We start from the raw sequence: 16,346 nt of genomic DNA, 5'->3' as shown, positions 1-16,346 counted from the left end.
TATATATAAATATATTGGTAACTAATTTTAATGATTAATTTTAATGTACAAATAATATTTTTAAAAAAAATATATATCTCACAAAATAAATTCAAAATATATCCTCTTATTTTTGGTCGGGAGTTTTGATGTTTGTAGAGCTTTATACACAGCGCAGAAGACGACAAGAAGTTTGAAAATTTTGGTTGGCTCAACTGTGATCCAATCGAGAAGTAGAAGAAGTGGTGGAATGGTTACCGTTAGTCCTTGCTTGGAGTAGTTAAATGAAAAAGGAGCCCCAAAACATTTGAAATTCAAACTTGTGGGGCACATGATAGCTTTTATGGCTGAGCTAGCCCCATCGATTACTGCCCCAAAACATTTGAAATTCACATCTCTAGAGTCTCCTTCAGATCAACCAACATCCAGCTCTCATTTAACATCGTTTGCTTCGCTGCTAAATCGCACTAACACTAACATCAACGGCGTCGCTTTCTTGCTCTGCTGGGCGGGGCCATATGAATACGATGAAGAAAGGCGGTTGCCAGAAATCTTCAATTTCAGGGCAGCCTTACAGTTCGCTGTATTTCAATCCGCTGAATGAAAATGGGGATGAGGATGAGGTGAGACAGAAGCGCACCCGCACGCGTAGCTGCAGCGACTACGGCCTTCGCAGGTTAGCCTCCGGCTTTGAGGACGATAGCAACAAGGAAAACAACGCCGCCATCATCAATGGCTCTTCTATTTCTCTTTCTCTGCCCGCTCCTAAGATTAGGAAGCACTTCCCATCAAAGTCCACAGACACGATCTTGAAGCCGTCGTCGCTCCAGTTGTGCATGCAGATGAACGAGCCTGAGAGGGCTTTTGGCTCTTCCAATATCTGGGACTATGCTGACTCCGACGCAGCTCCTGCGTCTTCCTGGTCCACTTTACCTAACCGCTCTTTGATCTGCAGGCCCTTGCCCATTGATATTGGAAGATGTACATGCCTTATTCTGAAGGAGCCCACTCCACAAGGCCATGGCACTCTCTATTCTCTTTATACCTACGTAAGATTTCTCACAACTCACATTCAATTCCCCCCTTCTGAGTTCTGTCCTTGTCTCAACTCCATCTGTTCTATATAGGAAGGTCAGGGACGCCAGAATAGGAAATTAGCAGTGGCCCATCACAAGCGCCGGAATGGCAAATCTCACTTCACAGTAGCTCAGAATGTAAAAGGACTCTTATCCAATTCAGATGATACTTTCCTTGGGACCATGACAGCTAACCTCATCGGCTCAAAATACCATATCTGGGATCAGGTTCTATCTTCCGCTCTCTATGTGACAAGTGTTAAACGTAGTAAAAACTTTTCGTATTTACCCATCCATCTCTTTGGTTATCAGGGATATCGACCTAATTCCCGCAATACGCAACCGAAATTACCTCTTGCTGTAGTGACGTAAGTCAATTTTTTTCATCTTCTTTGTCTAAATTGACATCTGCTAAAGCTAATTACAGGTGTATGGTTGTATGTTCACAGGTATATACCAACAGTAGCAACATGTACCGGAAGTCACAGACGCATGAGAGCATATATCCCCAAGCATCAATCTCTGTCACTGAAGAATGTCACACAGGTTAACCATATTTTTCAATTTGTGTTGGCAATAGCATCACTAATCACTGTCACGTCGACCAAGTCCGCATATAGCAACATTCTTCAATTAATTTAATAAAATGGGCTCGCTTTCTACAGTTACAACATATTAAAGGGTTGCCATTGGATTGGGAGGAGAAATGGGACACAGTGCATCAACTATTCTCAAAGGTTCCACTTTACAACAAGGTAGGACGTTTCCTTATTGTGATTGATATTTGATATTGAGGCAAGGCTTGATTTTTGTTTTGCATTGCCTTTCTTCAGATTTCAAAGCAATTTGAGCTTGACTTTAGAGATAAAGGAAAGGCAGAACTTAGAATCCAAAGATCGGTGAAAAATTTCCAGCTCACTTTAGAGGTAATGATGATCTATTGGTGAATATTGTTATATCCTGTGTGCATTTTATTAATAAACTTGTATTGTGGTGATTAACTAGGAGAATGGGAAGCAGACGATCCTGCAACTAGGCAGGGTGGGAAAATCAAAATTCGTTATGGACTACAGGTATGTACATAAGTATGTATTATGTCTATATTAATTAATACTATGACATTAGCACTGTACAGCACCTCAATTGAGCATTTTCCTCTGTAGATATCCACTGACAGGCTACCAAGCTTTTTGCATGTGTCTGGCTTCCATTGATACAAAGCTTTGCTGCACAGTGTAGTAACGGGACACACACTCGGTTACGTTCAACCTCTGAACTTTAAGATTACTGTGTCCTTGGCCTACATTTTCTTCATAGAAAACGGTAAATTGTATTGTGTCCCAAAGTCCAGCTAGGAAACATGCAATAACAAGTCAAATGGCCCTACTCTTTTTTTTTTTTTTTGGTGTCTTGATTTTTTATTTAAACGGCCATACTCTTTGTGATCCGAGACCGAGATCACCCCCTTTTATTTTTGTATGAATTCACAGCCAAATATTGCTTGCCTAATTGTCTATCTCCTCTGCTTTGATTAATTGACTCGTTATTAAATATATTCATTTGATTATTTTTCATGAAAAATAAATTTAAAATCAGTAGTTTGTTTAAAAATTTTATTCAAATGATACAAACATGGTTAAAGTTGTAAGATCTAACGATGGACCAAAATTCTTGATGAAAAAAACTAATTTTGAATCTAACAAGTTGTGCTAAATGATCACCACAGCAAAATAGTATGGTAGAAAGAAAATATTTAGCTATCTGGCAAGTGCACTTCTTTTCACAAGCTATTCATATTGCACCATCCTAAAGGAAAATTTGAACTATTCTTCGTCTAATTTTTTCTAACCTTATTTTTTTTCTTTGAAACTACAACCCATCCATCCTCTGCTTCACCTGCATCCTTTTTGAGAGGCTCATCATCAATCCGCATGTTAGATGAACTCATGTTTGACTCAGATTTTGGAATGTCCACATCCATGTTTGAAGAAGTGGCTTGCCTAGCACTACTTTCACCATTTTGACCACTTTGGACATCATCATCTTCCTCATCCTCATCATTCACAATCTATTTCAAAAAAAAAAATCATAAAAAAAAAATACTACTACTACTTCAAAATTCAAGTAACGTGGATGAGCTTCCAGTTGTATCTTAGCAAAGATGTAACAAGAGAAAATGTTCACGTGTCAGCCAACAACAAGTTTTTTCATATGTGGGGTTGAGTACATGAACCAAAATGACACCATGATGCGTTATTATGAATCATGTCTGAACATTTAAGCTCATTTAGAAATTAGAAGTTATAGAATTAAAATATTAATGTTTCTCCTCCTATAATATAGTATGGGCAAAGCAAACTCATGCATCACATTCCCATCAAATAATATACTTTAACGTTGCTCCCTCCAAAAAATCCAGTCATATAGGACAAGGAAAAGCCTAAATCAATCATATACACAAGTGTAAATGCAAATTTTATAGAATAGCAATATAACACAATAAAGGTTCATACTCATTCCAAAATATTATGCTGTCTATACCTGTGGCACTGCACGAGGATGTGCAGCTTGGTTAACAATGGCCTGCCTATAACGCTCAATGGTCACAAAGTTTCCTTCTAAGCATTCCTCGTGCATAACCATTAGATTTTCAGCTACCTACATTAGTTCGTAATAATAACATGAACATGAAAAAATGAGAATCACAAGAAAACACTGCAAATACTCAGATACATCACAAAGGAGTCATTAGCAGTGGCATACACAGCTTTAATTTCTTTTAAGTTTGAAAACATGACCTTAGGACACAGCTCACATTAAGTTTAATCTATGCTGCAAATGAATATGGACACCAGAGCCCTACTTAACTGCTTCTTTTCAAATAAAATACATACAAAACAAAAGGTACATCAAGATTTTAAAATACAAAATAGAAACATATGACATGTACATGAAAATTGGTGACTAATGATATGTTCATTCCAAAAACTAAAGACTAAATAGAGTACCATTAGTTATGCCTATGATGGCCAAATATTAAGTTTTCAGTTTCCACCTATGAATAAAAAGACAGGGAAGACTGACGTGATCGAGGTGGTAAAAAAATGCAACCCTCTCCAAAGAGAGTTTCCTAAGATTCAAACCCTCAACCTTGTAGTTAAAGTTCAACTAACATTCAACCCACTTCCATTGAGCTTAACAAATTAGGTAACTTTACTTTCAAACACTATGGTCAACTAACAATAACAACTACCATTTAACCCTTAATTATTGCAAACAAGCAACATGAGCAAAATTCAACAACAAATAATATGTAATTATGTATTAATCCAATAAAGAAAGAAAGGTGCACCTCTTCAGTGCTGCCATCCTCAACCACTACATTGAGCGAAATCATCCCATCATAGAGTTTGTCCTCCAAGTCATCAATATAAAGCGGTTCTGCGAATCATTCAAAAAATAAAAATATTAAGGATCTAAAACAGAATAACAATAATTGAAGCAGTGTAATAGCGAGCAACCTCTGGATTGAGTGAACCAGGAGAGGATATCGGTGGCGAGGTTATCGGCCTTGAGGCGGGAGTCAGGGCCACCCCACTGGTTCTCGACGGCATCACGAAGAGCGGACCAACGCAACAAAACAAAGCCAATGCCTTCACTGAAAAGTGATAATGAGTTTCCTTGTAACCGTTTCGCACCCTCCATTCTTCTTCTCTTCTTTCTGGATGGAACCCTGCACACAAAAGGATCAAACCCGCCTCTGCTCTTCTCTAGCGAGAGCAACCAACTGCAAGACAGGGAAGGAAGGCTGTGAACTGCCTGCTCCAAGAGAGGAAGAGCGTCGTCGTAAAAAGGCCACAAGTCTCCTCTTCAGTGCATCAAAATTAAACCTTTTTAATATAATTAAAGCAAGGTTTTGAAAATTGAACTAATCGAACCGTTTTGGCTACTTTATCAAAGGTTGAAAGGTTCAACTAGAATCAACCGGAATAACTAGATTATAATAAAATAATATATGAAATCATAAACAGTTACACAAACACATAAATATATTCAAATGTAAATCAATAAAATACACAAAAAACAAAAATTCAACAACATTGCATTTGTCTCCTATTCTTAAAGCATAGGTACCCTTCACAATTTTAACACTTCCTACGTTGGTTGTTAGGTGCAAAACATGTCACTGTAGTTCTTTTATCAAAATAGCTGGGGAATAAAAGATGCATATTAGTATTCAAGGATAAAAAACTGAAAACTAAAACTCCATGAGCAGAGAAAATTAAGCAATTGCTTGAACATTGAGATACACAATAGTAAATAAAGGATGGGATTCAATGAAATTTTCAATTGTAATTATCAAATTTGGAAGAATGCTTTGCAATGCAAATAAAGATAATGGGTATTGAATAATAATATGCTTGCCTAAGAGCAAGAAAGTGATATATATAACAAAGTTGATGCCACTTTAATCCATGGTGACAAGCATGCACTCAGCCAAAAAGAACCCAAAAGGGAAAATGATATACATATGAGCTTGAATATAGAGAAGACAAGATCACAAGTGGTATACATATTAGAATGGAATTTGTTCTTTCCTTAACATGCCAACACTGAAACACATGGAAATTGCCTTCTTACATTCAAGAATTGCCTATCTTTTAACAAAGGCAGTTCTCCTTTAAAATAAAAAGATTATGATCACTCTTTAGTTTTAATGCTTAGTCATTGAGTCAACTTCTCATTCACTCTAAGTTTCAATGATTCCATGACAATTATTAAACAGCAAACAAGTCAAAGCAATCACAAAATTTCAGTAATTACTAATTTTAGTTTAGATATTTACTCATTTTGTAACAAACAACAACAGCCAACAAATCAACGTCACAAAATCTCCAATTCATCTAAAGAATAAAGATCAGTATATCAGTAATCACTAACATTATTTCATACATATAGTCATAGTTCTGAATTAGTAGATTAACAAAAAGTCAGAAACTTATTACTAATTATGATAAACAAATTACATAACATAAACTTCTTATTAATTAGGATAAAATCAAATTAATGAATCATGAAGCAAAATTCAATGAAGAAATTGAGAAAGCAGTAAGTCTTACAAGGGACGAGAAAGGGCAGCAACAAGAGGCGAATAGAGACGCGAGTGACAGAGATGCTGGTGGCAGCGACGCGGGCGAAAACGCAGGAGTTGAAGGAGTTGAACCGATTAGCAGCACAGGAAGAGAGATAGAAAACAGAGCAACAATGCCGGCGGCGACGACTCTTGCGGTGTTGGAAGACAGAGATGGATGAGGAAGCAGAGAAGAAGAAGGTAGGCAGCAGCAGTAGCAAGTTCCAGCATGACACCTACACATGAACTACAATCTCCAGCTCCCTTCCCTGCAAAAACAATGCTATATTTAGTGGCAAATGATAAGATTGATAAAAACATTAAATATCTCATATGTCATAGACCCAAAGCTGACCCTTGACAGGTTTTGATAGAATTTTAGAAACAAAGCACCAAGTAAAACAATGAATGACAGTTGAATGATATTCCAATAAAATGATCTTCCTATATAGTATTTCATCATTAATCTTCCAATTGTCCTACTCCTATACATTTGCTTCAAATCATTATGATAGCAGGAAGTGATATCTTAATGTTTCACAGTTATAGATCAAAGAACTACATATTCCACTGTTTAAAGTGACTATTGTGTTAATAATTCAGCAAAACACAAACGCATATAAGAAAATGAATTCCTTATTTATTAAAAGACCGTATATATATATATATATATATATATATGTATATATACACGCAGGCACAACAGGGTAATTTGTGGCACCAAATGAATTCCTTATCGGCTTATGGCAACTACATCAACACATATATCTTAAATCCAGCATTTAATTATATATAAAATGCAGTTAAATATTCCTTCTCTAACAATCAGAACCTAGAACCCTAACAATAAAAAACATACCTTCTCTAACAATCAGAACCTAGAACCCTAACAATCAGAAATAATACACATTCAGAAGCTAACACCCCCCCCCCCCCCCAAAAAAAAATACAACAAACTGCATAAACAAATACAACAATCAGCAATTTGAAAAATACACTGAACATAGAACAGAGATTATTCAAACAGAAGCAGATATTCAAACAAAATAAAATTATTAACAATTTCAAAAAATCAACAACAAATAAATGAACAATCAACAACAATCAGCAACAAATTACATAATACAAAGAACAGAAATTATTCAAATTAATACCTGACTTGGAGGCTCCATATCTGGTGTTCGGCGCTGGGAGGTGCTGGGAGCGGCTGGCCAGGCGTTGCTGGGAGGGGCTGATCTGGCGTTGTTGGGAGGAGCCGGGTTCGCCGGTTCGGTGCTGCTGGGGGTGGTCCGGCGCTGCTGCGAGGGTCTGGGAGGCGCTGGTTCGGCAGGGCTGGGAGGCGCTGCTGGGAGGGGCTGGGGTAATGGGGTTTCTTAGAGACTTTGGCTGCGCTAGGGTTATCTGATGGGGATGGGGAATGCCTAGTGGGGTTGGGTTATCTAATGGTTGTTTAGGGTTTTTAGTTGACCGGTTCAGTTCAGTTCGGTTAGAATTTTCACAGGCAGAACTGAAAGCTAAACCGAACCATAAAAAAAAACAGAAAAATATGATTTTTCGGTTTTTAATTTGCTCAATTCTCAGTTTTTTTCAGTTCAGTTGATCGATTTTGTTCGGTTTGAATAGATTTTGAACACCTCTAGACAAAGGTACTTGCCTAACTTGGGGAGTTGAGGTGAGTTTGAATGAGTTAAAGTTTCTTTCTTCTTTTTTTTTTTAAGATGTACTTTGAGTAACAAATTGGTCGAAATTTGTCGGGCCACTTTGCGTAACTCACTAAAAAAGATAATGCAATTAGAAATTTGTATGACCAAAAAACATTAGAAATTTGAGACCACTATAACAAAGTCAGGTTGGTTTAGTGATTAGCTTATTAGACCACTTAAATAAGTGTTAGGGGTATGAATCTCGTATGCCCTATATTTTGGATAATGTTTATTTTGCTTTGAATAATATTAATTTCATTATTTTGTTTTAAAAAATTTAATTAATGATTATGTTTATCAGATGTTTAGAATTATAAAGATTTTAGTGTTTATGAATTTAGAAATTATAATTTCTTATCTTAAAAATTTATAAATTTATTAAAATATTTATGAAATTATATATTTTTTAATATTTAATTATTTAATAATTTTTTCAAAAAAAAAAAGAGAATTCGTGACCCACCAATCTACTGTTAGGGGCGAGCTCAAAATTTAAGACCGCCAAATAATGGGCTTTTGAGGGCAGGTATGTCCGCCTGCCACCCCTAATGTAAACCACGTCATTTAAGCTTTTATAAATAAATTGTACGCTAAAAAATCTTTTAAAAAAATTTACAAACCAGTTGAGCTGAATCTTTGCTAGTTCAATCGATTTGCCAACTTTTCACTGATTCTAGCAATTTCTTGATCAATTCAATAAAAATTTGTTTTCATAAGTGTCAGATTGACTAGAGGATCGATTTTCAGTTAATTCAATCAAAATTTACTGATCTTTAGAATTATACAAGTAGGGGTAGAAGTGGGCCGAACTACTTAATGGGGCTCGTGGCTTGACTCATTTTAGGATCGGCTCAACTCAACTCGTATTATTAAACAGGCTAGGTTTGAGCTTATTGAAAAGTCTATTGGTTAAAACAATCAAGTTATAAGCTTAAAAAAGATTAAGAAAATCATTGGATCAGCTCATCAAAATATTTTTTATAAAATTAAATTATTCTTAGTTTGGACTTTCAACTATTCACTCATATAAAACAAAATTAAAAAAAAATCAATAATTAAAACTAGTCAACTTTTGTAACTTTTTTTAAAAGAAATTGTTTATGATTATGGACTATAAGTATGATCATAATATGTCACTAACAATTGATATATAAATGAATTATATTTTACAAACTATGAATTATAAATTTTAAAATGTATTTAATGTCAATTTATATTTTTTAAATTATTATTTTGAGTTATAATTAACAAAACAAATTTTTCAAATAGGTTCTTGAACTTATCCGGCTTTTAAGTAGCCCAGACTGTAGCCTGAAAAAAAAAAGTTTATAAAAAGTAATAGACCTAGACTTAGACTATTTATTTCCAATATAGGTCAAACTCATTTAATTCGAAATTCGGGTTGGTTTGACCCGTTTCCATCCCTAACAAAAAGAAAAAGTGGAGAATAAGTTGTGGTTGGAGTTGTGATTAGCATCATTGCTTGCTTTAGCCAAGTCTCAAATTTGGTTTTATTTATTATAAAGCAAAGATTTTTACTACTAAATCTAAGACCTTCCATGCTAATTAAAATTGATTTGTCCATTTTGTTATTTACTTTTAGAGTATAAGTCAGTTTTGTAAAAAAAAAAAAAAAAAAAAAAAAAAAAAAAAAAAAAACCAAGAACCTTTTGAATTTTAACTAACGAGTTTTTGAAACAAATTTTATATGAAATTGGCAATTATTTCCCTTAATTGAATGGTAAAAAAATGATTATTTTACTTTTTTTTCTACTAAATTGGCTAGAACGATCCAATTTTTAGAATACTACAAGTTTAAAACACGTGCAATATGCAGATAGCATCCATATATATATGAATATATTTAGTATTATGTATAAGTAATATGCGAGTAAGAGAAGATAAAAAAAATGATGAGATACCAAAAGTTTGTATGATGTATAATTAATTCTAATTAGAAAATAATGTAAAAATTTTGACACTACAAATTTATATCAAAATCAAACTTTTAAAATGTATCAACGCGAAAAGTAAAAGAAATAGCAGAAGCGGCATAACAATCAGGTGCAATAATTTAATCTAAAAAATTTATCTATAAACAACATTTAATGCATGAAACTATATTTTGCTGAAGAACGAATTTTTCATAATGTAGTAAGCGAGCGTGGAAGCTAACAAAAAAAAGAGTGAATTATTCACCACGTATGAAGCATACTTTTGTGTAAAGTTTGTGAGAGAAGAGCTTGTCAATTCGTTCATCCACGATGACTGGAAATAAAGTAGTGGTGAATCTAGAACATCAAACTTTCACTGCTGCTGATTTTCACAAATTTGCTAAGATGATGGCTCAATTCACCAAACGAGCACTATAAAACCAAGTTCACAAGACCCATCGAGCTGCTTTTACCTACATTCCAGTGAAATTTCAGGACTCTCATTCACAAGTCACAACTACTTCATTAACAACCCTAAATTATTACAGTTGGTCCAGATCCGTTTGGATTTTCCTAAAATCAAAGAATAAAATTAAATTTGTAGATGGCACTCTCTTAAAATCCAATAAGGATGATGACACTTATGAAGCATGGGATCGGTCCATTTTCTTTGTCTTGTCATGGTTGCATGGCTCACTGAGTTCTGAAATTCTGCAAAGCGTTTTTTGGTGTGGCATATGAGTTTTGGAAGGACTTAAAGCACGGGTTTTATGAGAATGATTTGTTTTGAATTGTTGAGCTGGAAGAAGATTTGTTCACCACAAAGTAAGATGAGTTGTCTACCACCTCTATTATAAAAAATTGAAAGCTATTTGGGAAGAATTAGATGAATTTTGACCTATACCCACTTGTCTTTGTGAAAGCACTTGTAGTTGTGGTTCGGATATAATGCACCATTATAGGCATCAGTCATATGTGATTTGATTTCTCAGAGGTCTTAATGACTAATATGTAAATGTACACTCTCAAATAATACTCGTGAAGTCTTCCATATGTTACAATAGCTTTTTCTCTTCTTCTCCAACAAGAAAGACAACAAGTGCACAATATTGAGCCTAATTCTAAGGCATTAGTAAATTCTGCCGTCATTAATGTTTTCGAGATAAAACCAAATGGCCAATGAAAATGTGAACTTTGAGCCACACCCTCTAATATTCGTGGTCGAGGAAGGAAGCGTAGTGTGTGTGGAAGAGGTAATGAAAGAGGTGCATTCTGACTATGTTCATACTTTGGTAAAACAGGACATTTGGTAGACACTTGATACCATACACATGACTTTCCACCACACATGCAACAAAATCAAGTTAAGGCAGTGAATCACGTTATGACTTCCATTAATATTATCAATGCTATAGAGAATGAAGAAGTCAGCATCACTCCTTCCCCTAAGAAGGATGAGAACATCAATTTAGATAGCTTGTTTTCATCTAAGCAAAAGAAAGCACTAATAGCACTCTTTTAATAACATCAAGAATTTTTTAATAATGAAAATTCGACAACAATTCATGCACCATCAATAGATATATATCATATCCTTTTTTTTCCACTCATGAAAATTCGAACAACAATTCATGCGTGCTTGTGTTGATTTCAACCTTTTTATATAGAGAAAGTAAAGTCTTTGACAGTTATTCTTCCTCTCCCACATTCTTCCTCCAACTTATTCTCTAAAATTCGCACTATGTTCTCCACTCTCAACTTGAAAGTCAAGTAAAAATTTTGGTATTCAAGAAAAGTAACCTCTAGTTAACCTGTTTCCTACGTTGTTCATTGTGTTTTCGACTTTACTACTTTCGTATCTCTTGCAATCGACCTAATTTGCAGTCAAAACTCATCCCAGTCGTAAAATCCATTTTTAATACCAATAAACATTGAAAAAGAATATATTGAAATTGAATGTAAGAAAATCATTCCACCTCCTATACAATTTCTTGATGTAAGAAAAAATGAGACTAACTCAACCTTACTTGTTCACATCATAAATAAAAACACTCTTTCCAAAATATTTTAGTATTTACAATTCTTATTTATATTTAGTCAATTCCTGATCAATTTACTCTTCAAAGAATTGTTAAAATGAATGAATAATGAATGGCAATCAGCATTTTTAACTGTCAGCATTACATTTTGCGTCCGCGGGTAAACAAATTTGGGACTTGGTAATGCTAATTTAATTAAATTTTAGAGCTAATCCGGACTTGACCTTGTACTACGAAAAGTAGATGCTAGCTCGATTTATGCTAAAATTAAAATAGGTTACGAAGTAAAAGAGTACACATACATATTTTTTATTAAAGAAAAAAAAATTGTTCAGATAGAAGTTGTGGATTATTTAGAGAAACGAGAAAGTAAGAGGGGGAGTTGGGAGTTGGGAATTGGGAGTTGGGAGGAAGTAGTTGATCATTTGCTTCTTGGCTTGATTTTGACAAGGAGGGGATGCAACCTGTGGGTGGTAAGGCCGACTGTGTCAACATTCTCCTCCTCGCCTTGAGCCAGCTCCCATTCGAATTCCTGAACCAGTCTCCCAATTGACGAGCACGCTATCAGATTCGCCTGCAAAGCCCCTGCGCACACCCTCTTCCCCGCCCCAAATGCCATTGTCTTGTACAGATCCATGGTCTCATACTTCTCATCATCCAGAAACCTCTCCGGCATCCACTGCTCAGGATTTTCCCACAGTTCCTCGTCCATGTTACACCCGTATATGTTTATAGCAATCTGTTCAAATAACCCTACACTGTCATTACTCGCACTCACAATATACAAAGAATATAAAAGGATAGGATAGGATAAGACCTCGCTCCCAGCGGGAATGTGATATCCTCCTATTTGGGTATCTTCATCGACGTGCCTTAGAGGGACAATGGGAGCTGGACTGTGCTTCCTCAGAGTTTCATGGAATACAGCCCCTAAATACGGCAGCTTAGCCAAATGGTCTTCTGTTACCCTCTCATTCCCGCATGCATCTCGGAGCTCCGAATATAATCGATCCTGCCATACAAAGACGAACAGGCCAGTGAGGCTATCTTATCTGCCAGAAATAACTAACCTGAATTAACCAACACAAGAAAGGCGAACAACCTGACGTGTTTTGTCTTTAGCAAGTTCATACATAGCCCATTCGGACGTAACTAATGTAGTATCCGAAGTCTCTATGATGGTCTCCCAAAGAAGCATCATAATTTGGTCTTCGGTTAGCTCCTTGGCTTCCGATAACAGGTAGTCAATGTAACAATTCACTTTCTGCAAGAAACAATCAAATTGGGGTGAAGCTCTGCAAAGATTTTAAGTTAATATGTACACTAGAATACCTTACCTTTCCGGAAGCAATTCTCTTCTTCTGCTCATTGATCAATGCTTTCATAACTGCTTTCCTGCGGAAGCACATTCTCTGAATTTTTGTCTCCATGCTCCTATTTGGAATCCATCTCAAGTATGGGAAGAAATCTCGCCAATCAACCTCAATTGCACCCTCCATTATATCAACCACTAGAATTTGATACATGTCCTTCCTTGATATTTTATTTCCAAAATCATCCACATAAATGGATTCCACATCACTTCCTACACCCTGCGAATACCCCATGCTCATTTTTAAAACAACTATATTATTTTACTTGTTACAATACATACCATTTGTCAATCATAAAGTACAAACTCACTTGCTTCATTGCCAATCCAAAAAGTTGAGAAGAAAATATATCCCTAAAATTAATCGGGGAATCAGAGGAGTTCTTCACATGTTCATTAAACTGCCTAGACATGTTTTCCACCATTTCTTCTCTGTGGAGACGATGCCGCTTCTGAATAATTAGGGGAAAGATATATATTTCAGAGACGCTCACATTCAAAAAGGAGAAAAAGATGCTGCCACTTAAACAGATAAAGTTGCCAGATAACCAACCTGTGCATTGGGTCCGAGAACATTTGCAAGAATAAGTTTTTTGACCATTTTGTGAAAGTCGTTGTAGTCACTTATAGCAACCATACATTTATTGGAAGTCAGAATTGTTAATGCATTCGACAGCTTCCTTGATGAAATCGATGAATATCTGGTAATCATGGCCTGAATTACAATAAAACAAGAAAAATTTTGGGAATGCCGTTATGAAAAAATAATTAACTAGTGTAGTGCAAAATAGCCAGAATTGGTCCTGATGTATAATATATTGATCAAGAGTAAACACCAGTAGTTAAAAAAAAAAAAAAACAAAGACTCTGGCATCACTCTCAGTTAATCCCAAGTAGGGTGTTCCATCTAATGCCTAAAGATTAGTACTTAACTTTCAAATATTAGAGCAAACACTTCCAAAGTATTGGTCCCAATTCCCAAAGTAAAGTATTGGTCCCAATTCCCAAAGTCATGCTATACATAGATAACTTTATTTAATTGAGACACTAGTCAAATTATTTAAAGAGGTTGTTTGTACTTTTGAAATAAATCAAATTAAAAATTACTTTTAAATAAATAAGAACATTAATAATTGAGTTCGGTAAATTAATTTTTAAATTTTAAAAAATCATAATAAACATAAATAAGGAGAGCAAATTTAGATATTTACTATTATACCAAGTTATATTAGATTTTGTAAGTTTGATAATTATAAGTAAATTTTAAAAAGTTTTTCTCATGCTTTCAAAAGCCTTTATTTTACATATACAAGATGTGGTGTATTTTTTAAAAAGCATACACAACTCTTCAAGAAAAAAAGAAAAGTTTCATCGGACCAAAGCTTGAAAGTATCAACAACTTAGCATAAGGTCAGCCATCTATGCTTTTACTTCATAACATTTTTCTTTTTTATTGATTAATATGTGATCTTGGTACTCTGAGAAAAATTTTCACACTTTTTTTTTAATAAGAGAGTTCAACATAAAAATAGAGCAAGAACAACAAGAAGCAAACAGAAAAGTCAAAAAAGAAAAAGTAAAAAAAAAGATCACAAAACAATTCATCAACCATTTTTTTGCATTACTTCTTCTTTTAGTGTACTCCTTCTTTTAGTGTACTCCTTCTTTTGTACTTCTAATTTTGTACTCTAAACTTAAGATGATTTTAAATACATGCGTAATTAAATTGGAACTTGAAAGAGATAAAACTATCAATTTTAAATCTTCAGACTACAAACGATCGAAAAGTTGAATTAAAATAATAGTATATAATTATCTAATGAAGATATTTTTTGGTGACTTCAATTAAGACATATTACTATTAATATTAATATTAAAAAATTACTTATTAATCATAGTATTTAATGATTCAATAAAAAAAAATCCTAACTTTGTGAGTCAGAGATAGAGTCCACAGTTGAAACTAAAATTAGAAAGTAAAGTAATAAAATGGAGTGACCTCCTTAGCAAGATGGGCAGAGTTGAGAACGATAATGGTGGAAGCACCGGTCCTGATAGAATATATAGGACCATATTTTTGGGCAAACTGTACGAATGTCTTGTATGGCTTCTTATCCTTCAATTGCAGCAAATTACCAACAATCGGTAAACCCGGAACCACTGACATGCATCAAAACCACCCGATTTCAGTTCAGTTAAAGGTAGGTAAATAAATAGTATAACGTCTACTGCAAAAGAATGGAACTAACCTGTTACTTTAGGAAGAGAAGTAGCAAGACCAACCACAAGTGAGGCAGCTGCGGGAGTGCGGCTACCGTTCAATAGGTAAAGAAAAAGGAAAAGCGAGACAGCAGCGACCGCAAGGGAGGCGGCAAAGGGCTGTGCCTGAATAAGGGCTAGAGTGTCCATTTGCATGCCCGGTGGATCTTGGAGCGGTGTTGAATTGCAGGGAACGAGAGGGTCAAAGAGATATATATATCCAGAGATAGAAGTAGGTGATGACTTAGGACAGATAAAAAGTAAGAAGTTGTGACACAGACGGTCACAGTCACAAAACACAGACACAGAGGCCAAAGGGGTATCTCTCAACTTCCAAGGGCTTTTAGATTCCGTGCACCGTGCCTACTGATCCACTCACTTGTCACCATCGCTTTTTATCATTTTCCATAAACTTTGCCCGTTTCCCGTAACTATAAGAAAAAAAAGTTTTGTTTAGGTTATTTTTTTAACAAATACATAGTAAATAACGAAATATATTATACATTTAAATTTTATATATCTTTTGTAAGAAAAATTCAATTGATAATATACACACATGTTAACTACATATATCAAATATTCCTAAAAAAACGAACTAAATATATCAAATAAATTTAACATTTAGACAAAGATAATATAAATACTTATTTTATTAATATAACAATACATGATTAATCCATATATAAATTTTTTTATATTATTAATTTATTAAAATTAATTTTTTATTAAATACATTGGTAACATATTAACATAATAAAATATTTTTATGTAAACTCTCTTAATATATTTAAAATAATATTTAATTTTCTCCTTTTCGGATTAAAACCTCTACTCAGATTACATTTATATACTA

At 34.6% G+C, this 16,346-nt stretch overlaps 3 protein-coding genes across 5 annotated transcripts; 1 reads left to right on the top strand and 2 right to left on the bottom strand.

Annotated features, from left to right (window-relative positions):
• Nucleotides 1-322: 322 nt before the first annotated feature.
• LOC130941379 (tubby-like protein 8) lies at nucleotides 323-2,439 on the top strand. The gene is made up of 8 exons (XM_057869856.1): nucleotides 323-1,028; nucleotides 1,107-1,283; nucleotides 1,368-1,423; nucleotides 1,505-1,601; nucleotides 1,721-1,810; nucleotides 1,889-1,981; nucleotides 2,061-2,128; nucleotides 2,219-2,439. Exons 1-8 carry the CDS (start codon nucleotides 498-500, stop codon nucleotides 2,292-2,294), a joined length of 1,188 nt encoding a protein of 395 aa, XP_057725839.1. The 5' UTR covers nucleotides 323-497; the 3' UTR covers nucleotides 2,295-2,439.
• Nucleotides 2,440-2,444: 5 nt separating this feature from the next.
• On the bottom strand, nucleotides 2,445-7,602 carry LOC130941380 (uncharacterized). 3 transcript variants are annotated; one of them, XM_057869857.1, is made up of 6 exons: nucleotides 7,341-7,602; nucleotides 6,176-6,455; nucleotides 4,577-4,874; nucleotides 4,408-4,496; nucleotides 3,597-3,713; nucleotides 2,445-3,123 (listed from the first exon to the last, which is right to left on the bottom strand). In XM_057869857.1, the coding sequence occupies exons 2-6, from the start codon at nucleotides 6,428-6,430 to the stop codon at nucleotides 2,890-2,892; spliced, it is 993 nt and encodes a 330-aa protein (XP_057725840.1). In that variant the 5' UTR covers nucleotides 6,431-6,455; nucleotides 7,341-7,602; the 3' UTR covers nucleotides 2,445-2,889. The 3 variants fall into 3 exon arrangements, with proteins under 3 accessions (XP_057725840.1, XP_057725842.1, XP_057725841.1); XM_057869859.1 differs by lacking the exon at nucleotides 7,341-7,602 and having other exon boundaries at nucleotides 4,577-4,842; nucleotides 6,176-6,415; XM_057869858.1 differs by lacking the exon at nucleotides 7,341-7,602 and having other exon boundaries at nucleotides 4,577-4,923; nucleotides 6,176-6,410.
• A 4,349-nt stretch (nucleotides 7,603-11,951) lies between these two features.
• Nucleotides 11,952-15,811, bottom strand: LOC130940223 (ent-kaurene oxidase-like). The gene is made up of 8 exons (XM_057868303.1): nucleotides 15,484-15,811; nucleotides 15,234-15,394; nucleotides 13,788-13,949; nucleotides 13,546-13,686; nucleotides 13,200-13,454; nucleotides 12,965-13,126; nucleotides 12,680-12,874; nucleotides 11,952-12,601 (listed from the first exon to the last, which is right to left on the bottom strand). Exons 1-8 carry the CDS (start codon nucleotides 15,647-15,649, stop codon nucleotides 12,284-12,286), a joined length of 1,560 nt encoding a protein of 519 aa, XP_057724286.1. The 5' UTR covers nucleotides 15,650-15,811; the 3' UTR covers nucleotides 11,952-12,283.
• Nucleotides 15,812-16,346: the final 535 nt, after the last annotated feature.

Source organism: Arachis stenosperma, chromosome 7 (assembly GCF_014773155.1).
Source record: "Arachis stenosperma cultivar V10309 chromosome 7, arast.V10309.gnm1.PFL2, whole genome shotgun sequence".
Lineage (NCBI taxonomy): Eukaryota > Viridiplantae > Streptophyta > Magnoliopsida > Fabales > Fabaceae > Arachis > Arachis stenosperma.
The sequence above is the reverse complement of the archived record's forward strand: the minus strand, read 5'-3'. Positions and strand labels throughout refer to the sequence as shown.